General features: G+C 43.2%; 1 protein-coding gene across 1 annotated transcript; it reads left to right on the forward strand.

Annotated features, from left to right (window-relative positions):
• Positions 1-8,706: 8,706 nt before the first annotated feature.
• Positions 8,707-14,513, forward strand: LOC124790005 (cuticle protein 70, isoforms A and B). The gene is made up of 2 exons (XM_047257549.1): positions 8,707-8,851; positions 14,121-14,513. The coding sequence occupies exons 1-2, from the start codon at positions 8,840-8,842 to the stop codon at positions 14,424-14,426; spliced, it is 318 nt and encodes a 105-aa protein (XP_047113505.1). The 5' UTR covers positions 8,707-8,839; the 3' UTR covers positions 14,427-14,513.
• Positions 14,514-14,719: the final 206 nt, after the last annotated feature.

Genomic DNA, 14,719 nt, shown 5'->3' on the forward strand with positions numbered 1-14,719 from the left:
TTAGTTAGGTTTAACTAGTTCTAAGTTCTAGGGGACTAATGACTTGAGCAGTTGAGTCCCATAGTGCTCAGAGCCATTTGAACCATTTTTTTGAGCCACTGTTGTCTCTCGATCTTATTTTTAACTTCCTCTAGTTATTGGCGTTTCAGAGCAGTTATTTTGACCTTGATCCGTTTTATTCTCATGATGTGACGTTGTACATTGGCAGTACCTGCGTGTAGTTCTCTTAGACACTGCAGGTACAGTTCTATTGTGTGTCTTTCCCACCGCTTCTTTTCAAAAGCGTAGCTTTTGAGTAAAGATCGTATTTTAGGTTTTGCGTGTGTTACCCACCATTCCATCTTAGTTCTGTAGCGCTGTATATTCCCTAAGCACATTTCCCAACATTGCTTTAACCCGTGCTCCAGCCCAGTGTCCATCAGGTGTGAGATATTGAATTTCCAGACACCCCTAAATGTCGTTTTCCTTGGCATATCAATCTTAGCCACAACTACCAAATCAGGAACCGGACTTTGGAACACTCTTCTTCAAGAAACCAGAGATATTTAGTTCTTTCCAAGCATCAGAAGACAGTTAATGGCCCACCTTCTATCACAGTAGCCATCTCTCCCATATATTAGTCTGCAGCTCACTCTCGTCAGTCCCCCCTCCCCCACAACTGTTCCCTACCCCGTGTTGGCAGAGTTCTTTCTTTCAATACTGTTCCTTCTTTATAGCCACAGTCACTGATATTTCAATATTCACGTCTTTCTTTATTCCTTCCGCTTCTGTAATACTAAACATGTACTCAGATATACTGCACTAATCTATATCATTCTTAATACCCTTTGCTATTATTGTCACTTTTATTATTATCATTGGCAACTATTATATTCATTCCTGTTACTGCTGTCAACTATTATTATATTTATGTCTACTATTACTATTATTATTATTATCATTCCTGTGAATGTTTTTGTAATATCTTTGGTATGTATTGTTCCAGGTCAGATGTAAGAGATGACCTTAAGGCGCTGATCTGGTCAAGCTAATTAGGCAATAAATAAATAAAGCGTTATCTGTAACAGCTTGTTTGAACATTTTGTGCATTCCAGCTGCTGTTTCCACAAGGTTAAATCAAAACTTTATATAGGCAAACTGCTCTTCCATGTTAGCCGCCACAAAACTGCAAATTCACGGAAACACAACAGAAATATGCTGACCAACAGCAAACAGGATCACTCAGCTCACGGTCACTTCCTACATTCAATCAAGAAGGACACGCGGGGACAAAACTAATGGTATTTTAGTGCAGACGTACCCACTTGCAATCAGAACTCGAATTTCGGGTATTTTTGGACAACGCCTCGTAACTGATGACGAAAGAAGCAAATGGGAAATAAAATGCATGCAGGCAATGGCAAGAAACGCCTTTCGGATATATAACATTTTAACATTGGCCTTAAATTTAAGTGTTAAGGCATCGTTTCTGGAAGTATTTGTCTGGATTGTAACGTTATTTGAAAATGAAACGTGAACAATAAACAGCATGGACAAGATTCTTTTGGTATGTCTGAAACGACAACATTTCCCGCCATCGACTGTAATTATTTTCGACTACTGAATAGTCTAACACGGAAATTGTCGTTTCAGAAACCTGGAACGGCGTGGTGCCTGCCCAAAGAAATGTGAGGTAACATAAGAATGTTTAACGCTTTAAGCGACATAAGGTTTTTTTCAGCATAACAAATAAATACGTGTCAGCATATTCTCTTTTGGAACAGCAATGAATAAACCTGCTCAATTTATTGTTTTTAAGACAATCATGAGGCATGCAGTGCTAAATACTCATGTCAATGAGGCTGGAGGAAAAACATTTATACTTGGTAATTGGAGTTGTGTAGCAGGGGTATATATGTTTATCAGTGTCATTTCAAGGGTTAAACTTGGCAAAAAGAAGAAATACACTATCTGGTCAAAATTTTCTGGACACCTATCACTGGGGCCTATGCTTCGTCTTTATGAGAGCTTCAACTTTGCTGCGGAAACTTTCAGTGAGGTGTCTGAATGTCTGTGGAGGAATAGCAGCCCATTTTTCTTCAAGTGCCTTGGCCGAAGAAGTTGTAACTAGGCTGTTTAGGTTTTTATGCTGGTAACGCCACGTAGCGCTCAATATGAAAATCACTGGCTGTTCTGTGTGCTGTCTGTGGCTGGTTGGCATTGTTGTAATTTCCTATTGTAGTTAGAAAAATTATACATGACTGTGCTTAAACTGACACACAATATTTTTAGCGCAACGGAATCTGACTTTCAATAATCCCTACAAAAGAATGGCCCTGACTAACATCAACCTATACCTTTCACAAATCACTTACCTCACAAAAATCTTCGTTACTCATGCTACTGCAATACAGCGAGCGCCACTACTGCCAGCTAAATAAAAGATTCAAACTACTGAAGGCACTAACTACTGATAGGCATAGTTAGCAAATGAAAGATTTTGATAGAGAGCAAACAATGTATTTACCTTAATAGTGTTCAAAAGACATTTTATATATATATATATATATATATATCAGTCCATGATATCCAGTATTACAAATTTACTCTTTCTGAGGGACACACGTCCAGATCGTCCTCTCTCAAAATTCCGCCATCTCTCTCCCCACATCCACCACTGCTGGCGGTTCACCTTCAACTGCGCAACGCCACGCGCTGTTACAGCCAACTGCCCAACACTACAATAGCAAATTACAACAATGCCAACCAGTCACAGACAGTACACAGCACAGCCAGTGATTTTCATATTGAGCGCTACGTGGCGTTACCAGCATAAAAACCTAAACAGCCTACTTACAAAGGTAGTGTTATTGGACGCAGGGATCTGGAGCTAAATCAACGTCCTAACTTAGGCCAAACCAGTTCCATTCACTTCAGGACTGAATGTGGGTAGACCAGCCCGTTACAAGAATTGTACTGTGCACAAATCATTGCCTCATAGATGCTGCTTCATCATGAGGTCCGTTGTCGAGTTAATAGAAACAGTTATCATTCCCTAACAATTCCTCTCTTGTACGCAGTACACAATGCTGTAAAATGCGACCGTATCTTCCACATTTAGTATTTTCTGAAGCGCAGTAAGGCGACCACACCTTAATCACGAAAACCACTCCCACCCCGTAATACGACCTCCTCTGTACTCTTGATACTACACATGATGGTAGTAACGTTACCCAGGCCTTCGCCAAACGTAAACCATTCCGTCAAATTGTCAGAGGGTAGTGCTTCATTCGCCACTAAAAATTATTCGGTTTCAGTCTCCACAGTCCAGTGGCGTCACTCTTTCCACTGTCTCAAGTATTGCTTACCACTGCCTACAGGAATGTGTGGCTTATGAGGAACTGCTCGACCACGCGATTCTTGTACAGCCACACCCCCTGTACGTCAGCATATGAGGTCGGCCTGATCTTGGTTTAGCTGCAGCTTTTCCTTCGAGTTTCCACTTAATCACATCACCAACAGTCCAAACTGGCGGCTAGAGAAGCATTTAAATCTTCCTAATGTATGTATTACTCAGGTGACATCCAATGACTAGTCCCCATTCGATGTCCATGAGCTTTCCTGACGGCCATACTGCTTCTGTCTACTGCTCCTTCTTTTCCCTCTGCTTATTCTGTATTTTCACAAGGTCAGCTTGTTAATATGGACTTAACAATGTTGATGGTAGAGGGTGGCCGGATGCCCTTAGTGTCACCACCTATCTCCGCTATCACCCTTCCCCCCAGTAGGGAATTTGTGTACCACATCTGTCTGCGTCTAGTGTTAAAAACCATGTGAAATTGTGTGGGCGTTTTCCAAATATTTGCAAATCGTGTAAGTGAGGTAGGACGCGGGTGCGAGCCCGGCATTCACATCGTCTGATGTTGGAAACCGCTTAAAAACCGCCACATACAAGCTGGCGTGCACACCTACCATAGCTGGGCGAATCCAATTCGTGGCCGGAGTGCCTCTCCGAATACCGGAGGCAGTGTGCTAATCCCCATCAATCCAGATGGGTCCGTTACTGCTTGTCTACTGACAACAGGTGTCCCTGCCTCATTTGGTACTGGCGCATCCTCCTTTCGTGACATCTAGAAGTCTATTAAGCATTACATTGAGATGTTTGGATACTTTTGATCAGATAGTGTACGTTGCAGCAGCCATGCAAAGAAAGAGAAACTTGCACGCGATGGACTATCGGAGCAGAGATACATCAAACTTTTCATTCCACATTGCTTCTGCAAATACTAGGGGAAATACTTTACGAATGCTTTATTTTCTCAATTTCCTTTGGAACTCAATCAATACAAATGTTTTTCATTTAGACTGATATAAGACCTTTGTACTGCATTTTATTTTCACAACTGGCTGGATACTGAATTAGAATTTTTGAATTGGAAGTGATTTACGACTTTTAACTGTGAAGTCATAAATGGAAGTTAATGAAATACTTTTACGACCAACTGCCGAACAGACACCATCAAACATATATGAAATAAACTTTCCGGAAATTTAATAGTAAATGTTCTTAGTTGTATTTTCTTCTCAGTGCCAAGTATTTTCCCTTGGTGGGAGGACTGGACTGGGGTCCCCTGAGCCTCGTGATGCGAACTGGGGAACTAACTGAGTGAGAAGTAGGGACTCCAAGGTCTAGAAAGCCGACAATGGCCAGTAGAGCGGTGTGCCGACCCGAAGAAGGCGGGAGGGCGCCCGCGCTCCTGTGTATGCGCGTGTGTGTGTGTGTGTGTGTGTGTGTGTGTGTGTGTGTGTGTTTGTGTGTGTGTGTGCGTGCGTGTCTGTAGGTGTATGTGTTTGTGATTGTGTTTGTGGATTTAAGACGCTCAATATCGTGGTTATTAGAGCCCTTGCCAAAGAGTCACATTCAGTTAAAATTACAATCATTTTAATTTCCACTTACATTCACTTACCTAATCATGAAACATGTAAAATTTCAAATTTCCCAGAAAGACGCCAAAGATGTGAAGTTTATTTAAGTGCAATACAGTGAAATACGTTTACAATGCCGCATTCCAATTATAAAATAACAATAAAATATAATTTTAAGAGTATCTGTGATTTTACTCTTCAATGGATTACAAAGTTTTCCAACTGAAAGTTTTTTAATTAAGTCTTAAACTCCACCCTTTATCGGCAACATATTCACTGAGCTCTGATTGATTGTTGAAATCTTGTGTATCCAATTATTTACCCCTTTACCCCTCTGTGTACCAAATTTAACCGTTAAACAGTGAACACATGGTGTGTCGTGGGGCGATCACTCTGTTTTTAAAAAAGTTGAAAAGCCACGATCGCTTCAATATCGTTTACTAGATGACCGGTTTCAGCACTCTGAAAGTGCCATCATCGGATCTGAAACGTTATAAATGTTAATCCACGTTTCAGATCCGATTATGGCACCTTCAGAGTGCTGAAACCAGTCACCTAGTAAACGTTATAAATGTTAATCCACGTTTCAGACCCGATGATGGCACCTTCATAGCGCTGAAACCGGTCATCTAGTAAACGATATTTAAGCGATAGTGGCTTTTCAATTATTTTATTAACCGTTAAAGATTCTGTTTGGTCCTGGTATTATTTTAGTGCTGTTCTCTAGTTTTGAAAAAAGGAAAATGTTCGTGATAACAAAGGACATTAATTAGTATAAATGTTGTGAATTTGTAGTCAAAATGCAAAGCTTTTGGAAGGGTTCTACACAATATTGCCTAGAATTATGCCATAGGTATATATAATTCTTACAACAAGCTTCTGTATTTTAAAAATACTGTCCCTTTAAGTTGCATTTCACCAGAAAATGATTCCATAAACATCGGCAAATGTAAATATGTAAAATAAACCAATTTCTTCATTTGAATCACATTTAACAATAATCAACAGCATAGTAAACCTATACGATCTAAAGCGCTTAATTCTATACAGTGGGTTTTCCAATCAAGATTTTGATCAACCTGCAGTCCCAAAACCTTAACACTTTATACTACTCGTATTTCATTGTTTGAGAAATCCAGTTTTACAACCTGCTAAGTTCTGTGACAGGCACCGAATCTACAGGGTGACAGTCATTGACCTATGTGAAATAAAATTGTCATAACTTCTGAACGGTTTGCGTTAGGACGTTCGGACTGCATGGTTGGCCGCGAGGCATGATGGGAATTAGTATGGGCTGTTTTGTTTGGTTTAGCGACGAAATCGACTTTCAGATGGGTTTGTCAATAAGCAAAACTGTCGCATTTGTGGGCTGAGAATCCGCATTTAGGGATCGAGAAGTCCCTTCAGCCTCAACGAGTGACTGTGTGGTGTACAATGTCCAGTCACGAAATAATCGGTGCGATATTCCTTGATGGCACGGTGACTACCGAACGGTACGTGAAGGTTTTGGAAGATGATCTCAGTCCCATTATCCAAAGTGACCCTGATTTCGACAAAATTTGGTTCATGCAAGACAGAGCTCGACTCCCATCGAAGCGGGAGAGTGTTTGATGTCCTGGAGGGGCACCTTGGGGACTGCATTCTGGCTCTGGGTTCGCCTCGATTGGCCGCCATATTCTCCGGATCTGAACACATGCGACTCCTTTTTGTGGGACTATATTAAAGACAAGGTGTGCAGCAATAACCCCAGAACCACTGCCGAGCTGTAAAGAGCCATTCAGGAGCTCATGGACAGTATGGATCTCCTGACAGTTCAGCGTGTCAAGCAGAATTTCGCTATTCGTCTGCGCCACATCATCACAATGACGCCAGGCATACAGAACAAGTCATAACCTATTATGTTGAATAAAGTGTGTGCACAACGTAGTTTGTAATTAATTTAGGTTTTTACATATAGCTCAATAGTTATCACCCTGTTTCTGCCGAGTTCAAATGGCTCTGAGCGCTATGGGACTTAACATCTGATGTCACCAGTCATCTAGAACTTAGAACTACTTCAACCTTAACTAACCTAAGGACATCACACACATCCTTGCCCGAGGCAGGATTCGAACCTGCGACTGTAGCGCTCTCGCGAATCCAGACTGAAGCAGCTAGAACCGCTCGGCCACATCGGCCGTACGTGCCGAATCTTGTGAAGATTTAATAATTATCCAATTGCCTTGAACCCTCTGCTGATATTTTCGAATATTTCATTAGCGATCTGTTTAGTATGGGGCTGATAGTTCTTTTATTCCTATACTTGTTTCATCTGCAAAAAGAACAAAATTTCCATTTTCTTGAACTGCAAGTGGAAGATCAATTGAGCCACTGAGAATCATATAGGCTCAAAGCACAGAAACAAAAGTTTTGAAAAAAATGGATATTTGTGAAAATCAAATTTATAGACAAACCACCACTCTCATACGTCTGAAATGTTTTTTAACAAATTCTCAAAATCGTATGCCTCCTATAAAAAAGTAATACATCCGCTTTGTTATGAAATATTAATTAATATTTAAAATTATATTATTGTGAATGTTAATTCACAAAATTTCCAATTAGAGGATAATGACAATCATGTCCTTTTTATACTTGTTGAGTTTGTAATTAATGTGAAATAGAACCAGACCAAGAATAATGGTTACTAAATGCTCCACACACACAGAGTTATGAGATTTTCAAACACTCCATGGTCCTCAATATCACAATTTTCAGTAACCCTCTGCTGCAGTTGTCCACTGAAGTGGGAAACTGTTAACATAATTTCATTGGAGTTTTTAATCAGCCCTGTGGCTGAGAATGCACTCTTGGCACAGGTCCAGCACGGAGCATCCACTGGTGTAGACTGGGTGCATTTGCAGCCTCAGGACTGATTGAAAACGCTAAAAAAAGGCATATGAGCAGCTGTCCACTGCTGTGGGTAACTGCATGGCAGGGTTAAGCACATTTTGTGGGTTCAGATTCAGACAAAACTGCAGGTATGCCTCCAATTATGAATATTAGTACTATGTACATGATGTAGATACTCAGTTATGTTTGCCGGCCGGAGTGGCCGTCTGGTTCTAGGCGCTGCAGTCAGAAACCGAGCGACCGCTACGGTCGCAGGTTCGAATCCTGCCTCGGGAACAGATGTGTGTGATGTCCTTAGGTTAGTTAGGTTTTATTAGTTCTAAGTTCTAGTTGACTGATGACCTCAGAAGTTAAGTCACATAGTGCTCAGAACCATTTGAACCATCAGTTATTTTGTCAACCATAGCTAACAATTGAGCTGTGCAGAGGTGCGAAATAATGCTTTGTTATTTGGGTCCTTGTGGCGGCGACTATCCAAGGAATCAATGAGACAGCTTTCGTGAGTGTTCATATAATTATACACTGTGGGGCTGCAGATAAAGATAAAACTGGTTCACCACAAGATCAATGCATGTTAGGAGCAGGCATACATGCTACAGTGTCAAAATCGATGACTTCGTAGTTTAGGCCCTTGTGGTACTCAGTACCTCATTTACCTATGTCAGAAAAAACAGAAGACCATAAATCGACCCCTGTGGTACGCCCTGTCTGATCGCTTCAAACAGCAGTGTAGTGTGTAGCTGCTGTGACAGCTGGTCTCAGGGAGATGTGTGGATGCCCAGAAGGAGTGCATAGCGGCACGCGCCGTGCTGCCCCCGTAACGAGGCTCATTAAGAGATCGCGCCCGCCCCGGCCCAGCCGTGGTGGCACCGTGAAAGGAAAGCCTTGGCCATCGCCCGTCACCGCCGCCACTCGCCGCGCTCCAACCCCGGCCCTGGGCGACGCGCCGCTATAAAAGCGTCGCGCCTCAGCTCCGTCGGCACTGTTCGCTCACAGCCTCCTACAGTCCACCGTCTCCGACGCCACAACCCACTCCGACATCATGTACAAGCTGGTGAGTCCTACTCGCTACCTAATCATTAGTCGTGATTCTACATCTCTGATTGTTTGTGATCAGTGATCACATTCAGAGCAGGGCGTCTCGCAGATAAGGTTCGTATAGCACTTTCATTTTTAAAGAAATAGATGATGTTTTATGGGAGCAATAGTACATTGGGTATGGTGAAGAGTACACAGTGGAAGTATTAGGTGGAGGTGGGGCACCATTTTTCCAGTAGCACTTCCTTGAGCATTTGTTGCTACTATGTAGTACAGGCTACTTATCTTCCAAGCACTGATAAAATAATTCTGTCGCCTTGGCCTTCTCATTTCTCTTCATATTAAGTACCGTCCACGTACAAAACACTCAGCACTGGTTAAGCGTAACATCGCTACTGTTGTGCATTATACGGTCACTGTGAAATGTCGATCTCGTGAAATCGTTCTTTTCAATTCTGAGCGCACAGTGAACGCGTAAAGATGCCTAGATAAATGCTATCTCCTACCAAGTGTGAGGGCCTGGTAATAAATTTCGCCTGATGCCTTGCAGCCCGCATAACATAAGTGTCAAGCCTTATCTTCTTCATGACAATTCTCGGCTGACCTCTACGGGGTCAATGAACGTGCTCCTGCTGCGTTTTCTATGGGAAGGGTTTGATCACCCACAATACAGATCGTAACTGGCTCCCCTTGAGTTTCGTATCTGCCCACATGAATCGCTGGCATTTTGGCACAGACAACGAGCTGTAGACCAGCACAGAGAATAGGCGTAAAGCGTGGGTGGCTGCCTTCTGTGACGAGGGTCTTGAAAAGTTGGTACAACGCTATGGCAAATGTCTAAGTAGGAGCGGCGACTATGTGGAGAAGTGGCAGAAAGGTCTAGCTAACTGTTGCAAATAAAACATTTTTGACTTTCACAGTGCTTTCCATTTTGCGACCGATCGGACCTTACTTACCTAATAGACTGGTGCATATTGCCTGCATAGGATAAACTGCTGCTCTTCCACCCAACTCTGAAATGCGTTACATAAACCTGTCAAAATTGTTTCGTTCATGCTTCAGTGCTTATGACATTTCAAGTTACTAAAGGAAACAAGGAATACTGCAAGAAGAATCATTGGAACACTAAACAGCCAGACTCATAAGCAGAATAATATCAAGACAATGATGAGTTAGGCCTATTACAGTACTCTAAATTCTTGTAAGACACACTTGTTAACACAATGTTAGTTAGGTCTGTGCCAACTGGCAGCAATATACTCACTTTTATGACAATGTATCTCCCCATTTTCGAAAACTTTTCAAACTTACATATGTACAGTTGCCAGCATAGCGGAAAACTTGAGATACAACATTTCCACATGTCTCGATGAGAGAAATTTGTCAGTTAATGAACTGACTGGGAATGTGAAAAATTATTTTTGTTAAAAATTAAACCGCTGAAGTATGAGTCTAAACTCCCTGTTTCGGGATCCATTCCTCCACGTACAGCCACTTGCAGTCAAGTAATTCAATCGTTCCAGCACTGTACTGGTATTCCAGACGAATTAGGTTTGATTAGCAGTCTACATTAACAGTTTAGACTGCTCCCGTAAATCGTTTCAAAAATTCAAATGGCTCTGAGCACTATGGGACTTAACTTCTGAGGTCATCAGTCCCCTAGAACTACTTAAACCTAACTAACCTAAGGACATCACACACTTTCATGCCCGAGGCAGGATTCGAAACTGCGACCGTAGCGGTCGCGCGGTTCCAGACTGTAGCGCCTAGAGCCACTCGGCCACTCCGGCCGGCTAAATCGTTTCAGCCGGATGCCTGGACGCTTCTTTTACGAGACTAAGATCCACTCTTCACTCTTCCTCCTCTAGCCAAAAGACTGCTATACTTCTATCAGCATCTAGACAACGAGATGTGAAACTGAAATCACCCTTTAGTTTGAGAAACTGTGGTGGTTGCGCTCGTATACATATTAAAAGGAGCTCGTTATACGAATTAATAAGATGGTTCGAAATAGTTCCTAACGTGCCTGTCTAACATTCAACTGAACCAAGAATGTTTCATGGCTTCTATGACGGTACGAAGATAAGGACAACATAACATCCTGTCTCCGAAGGCTGAAAATCACCGACCCGGCCAGAAATCGAACCTGGACCAGTTTAGTTTGCGATCTGTCACGCAGGCCCCGCAGCTACCGAGGCGAACTTTCCTTAGAATCGTAGTTTTGTCGTTTGAGTCTTAGAGAAACGCCTGTCTTGCGACTGCCTCAGCAGGTACTCAATTAGACGCTCGTTGTTGCTGTTTTGGCGTGCTCTACTTTCATCACTGGAGAGCGGATGACGCGTGTTACGTGTAACTGTGGCGGTCGACAGTCGCACCACCGCCGGATAGCGGCAGCGCCGGCCGCTGTTACGTGAGTCGCGATTCCTCGGGCCGTTCCCCACCGTCGGAGCGCGGGGCAGAGGAGCGCCGACTGGCGGTAAGGCTCCTTTCACTGCCGCCGCGCGGCCTGCCCTGTGAGAACGACCGACATCATGGCGACAGCCACTCCCGCGTCTCTGTCTGTTCCTTGACACTTGCGTGGGAAGCCAATGGCTGCTGTATTTCTAGTAGAGATACACTATGAGAGCATCGCGTTTAACTTCATGCTCACTTGGAATGTGTGTTAATGACATTACGAACTGGGACCAGAGGACTACTAAATTCGATTTCCCGATACCAAAATCTCACCAGGCTCAAACCGTTACTGTGCTAGGACGTAGTGCACAGACCGTAGAAATTAAGAAAACAGAAACAAATTTAACAGTAAGAAGAAGGACTAATTTTAGACTAACTATGAGTATTGGTACTAAATACAGCAACAAACAGTTCGGCAGCCTCGGCCAGCTGAGCAAGTACAATGTATACTGTTTGGTGTTATAAAGCAGTTCACGTTGAAGATTCATCTGCATCTCTTGTAGTAGGGATAAAACGCTAGGCACAGAAATATTTACAAGTCCTACTCCACAGAAAAGCGATGTAAGCAAGGCTGTAAACATAGGCGGTGAAAGCCTACAGGCCGGCCGGGGTGGCCGAGCGGTTCTAGGCGCTACGGTCGCAGGTTCGAATCCTGTCTCGGGCATGGATGTGTGTGATGTCCTTAGGTTTAAGTAGTTCTAAGTTCTAGGGGGCTGATGACCTCAAAGTGCTCAGTGCCATTTGAACCATTTTTTGAAAGCCTACATATTATTATCAAATATCGATTAATTTCATAAACAAACTGAATGAAACATCTGGCACGTTTAGGAGCCCATCAAAGGTATAAAAGCTTATTTGAACGTCTCTTGATGGGACCATCGAAACTGGTACTTTATTTCCTCTTAACGTTCCGGATTTTATTGCCAGGTCTCTCCATTAATTGGAATGCTCAAATTTTTGTTTCTTGAAACTCGCCTTCCAAAGTCCTGAGACTTAAAATTCGCTTATCTCTCCCAGAATAGCATAAAACATTTTTGAAATAACTATAGACATTGCTGTTGCCTTTGGGTAAGAAGTGTAAATTATCAATAGTCCTTCTTGACCCTAGGCCAGTGAGTACGTCGTATAGGAAATAAGCCCCATCAGCAAGTTACTGTCGTTCATTGCTACTGGAGTACACACCAAGGCCATCTACACCATCTTGTTTCGGTGCAATGCGAATCTGAAAGCTACCTATAACATCTCTATTTCCAGGGCATCCCTTCATTCTAAATTAATTATATACATTTTCCGGCTGTTTCTTTTCTCATCAAAGACTCCTATCGTAGCCGTGTCACTTGTGTCATGGGAGGCACTGCAGTGATCAAAGCAGTCCATTTAGCAAATACGTGATCCATCTGCTGGTAGACACTGGTTTAGTTGTTCGTGATCCCAGTAAATCACTTGAAACGAATCACAGTTGCTGCTTACCGATCCCATATTGTGTCAGTCTGGTTTGCATTACTTCTTTGTTTCTAGAAATCCCGTCATTGATGGAAATGAAAACCATATCACTGTAGCAATTACGTTCTGTCTCCTGCTCCACAAGTGTAAGCTTTCTCATTCCAAGTTTCTTACAAAATTTTCCTTTATTCTTTACACACACACAAAAGATTTAACAAAAAGCCTCCATGAATATGCTCATTTAAAGGCTTATATCACTGTGAAAACGCACATTTTGCAAGAGCAAATCGCTTTCCGATTTAGAGAGTGATTTGCTGTTTAGAGAAATAAAGCTGCGTACACAGCAACAATTGCTGCTTTTCCAGCTCCAAACAGCCCCTCAAAGAAGTAATTAGTGTGTGGTAAGAGCGCTGGGTTATTTTGAAAGCTTCTAACAAGCAGTAGAGCTTCTGATAATACACAAAAAGCAAGGAAGTGTTGTCTGTTATTGTTATTAACCAGGCGTATACCTGAAACGTGTGGATTATACTGAAAGTGCCTTCGTAGTTCGTGAAATATATTTCCTGACAATTCTTTGCCCAAGAGGGCGGGAGAGGAGAGGTGAAACTTTTTTTAAGGTTTCACGAGAAATGATTGTGGGTACACTTGTTACTAGTAAATATCAGTTACATATTCCGCCTTTCTTAAAACTGATACCTAATTCATTTGTCTGTCTCTGTGATTGAGACAGCATTCGACTTCGCTTTGTGAAGGTAATGTTTTTTCTAGGGATGGGGGTGGAAAGAAGCTGCTGCCCTTCACGTCTCCTGCTCGGTACGCCTTCGGCTTTGTAGTAATATAAAACATGAATATGTCTTTACTAACTTTTCGCCGTTTACCTTACAATCTTTATACTCTCACGATCATTTCGTACATGTTTCGTTCTTAACAAAATCACGCATCGTCCTTAATCCACTAAAGAAGAAATGATAAAAAAAATTGCCTAAACGACACTCAGTGGCCGGTAAACTGACATTGGTTGCTGCTGCGGTCATACCTTACTGAGCGATTCGCGCCTCGGATTTAAGATCAATTGTCATTCCACTCTTCAATGGTGTATACCGATACTTTGAGAAGAGGGTTTCTGTCAGAATAAGATGATCGCGAACAGTGAACACCATCTACTGGCCGGCATAGGCTGTAGCTCACCGCTAATCGCCGCCTCCACCCACAGGTGATCCTGCTGTGCGCCTCGGATTTAAGATCAATTGTCATTCCACTCTTCAATGGTGTATACCGATACTTTGAGAAGAGGGTTTCTGTGAGAGTAAGATGATCGCGAACAGTGAACACCATCTACTGGCCGGCATAGGCTGTAGCTCACCGCTAATCGCCGCCTCCACCCACAGGTGATCCTGCTGTGCGCCGTGGCCGCCGCCCACGCCGGCTACCTGGGAGGCTACGCCGCCCCCGCCGTCGCGGTGGCGCCCGCCCCCGCCGTCGCCGTGGCGCACGCGCCCGCCGTGCCGGTGGCCACCTCCTACGCCAGGATCCACCAGGTGACCAACTCTGTGCCCGTGGCCGTCGCCGCCCCCGCCGTCGTCAAGGCTGCGGTGCCCGTCGCCGCCCCCGTCGTCGCCGCCGCCCCCGTCTTCGCCGCCCACGCACCCCTCGCTCTTGGCCACGGCTACGGATACGGCGGCTACCACGGCTAAGCTAACACCACCACCGGCAGGCACCGGGCCCGACTTCATCACGAGGCATTACTATTTAAATAAAAAGCATCACACATAAGCTACAAATGACGTCTCTTATTACAACAACCTCATCCCTGATCTGCTTTACTGAAAGCGTCACGCCAATATACTTAGTGTTTATCCCTCAAGAGCTATATGGCATTAATAGTTATCTTTAAAAATCATGTAGGAGGGCAACAGTAATGGTATTGGAACTAATGAGATAACAGTCAACTCTGTGTATTGTAAAAAATAATGTTTACTTAAATCGT

This window comes from Schistocerca piceifrons, chromosome 3 (assembly GCF_021461385.2).
Source record: "Schistocerca piceifrons isolate TAMUIC-IGC-003096 chromosome 3, iqSchPice1.1, whole genome shotgun sequence".
NCBI lineage: Eukaryota > Metazoa > Arthropoda > Insecta > Orthoptera > Acrididae > Schistocerca > Schistocerca piceifrons.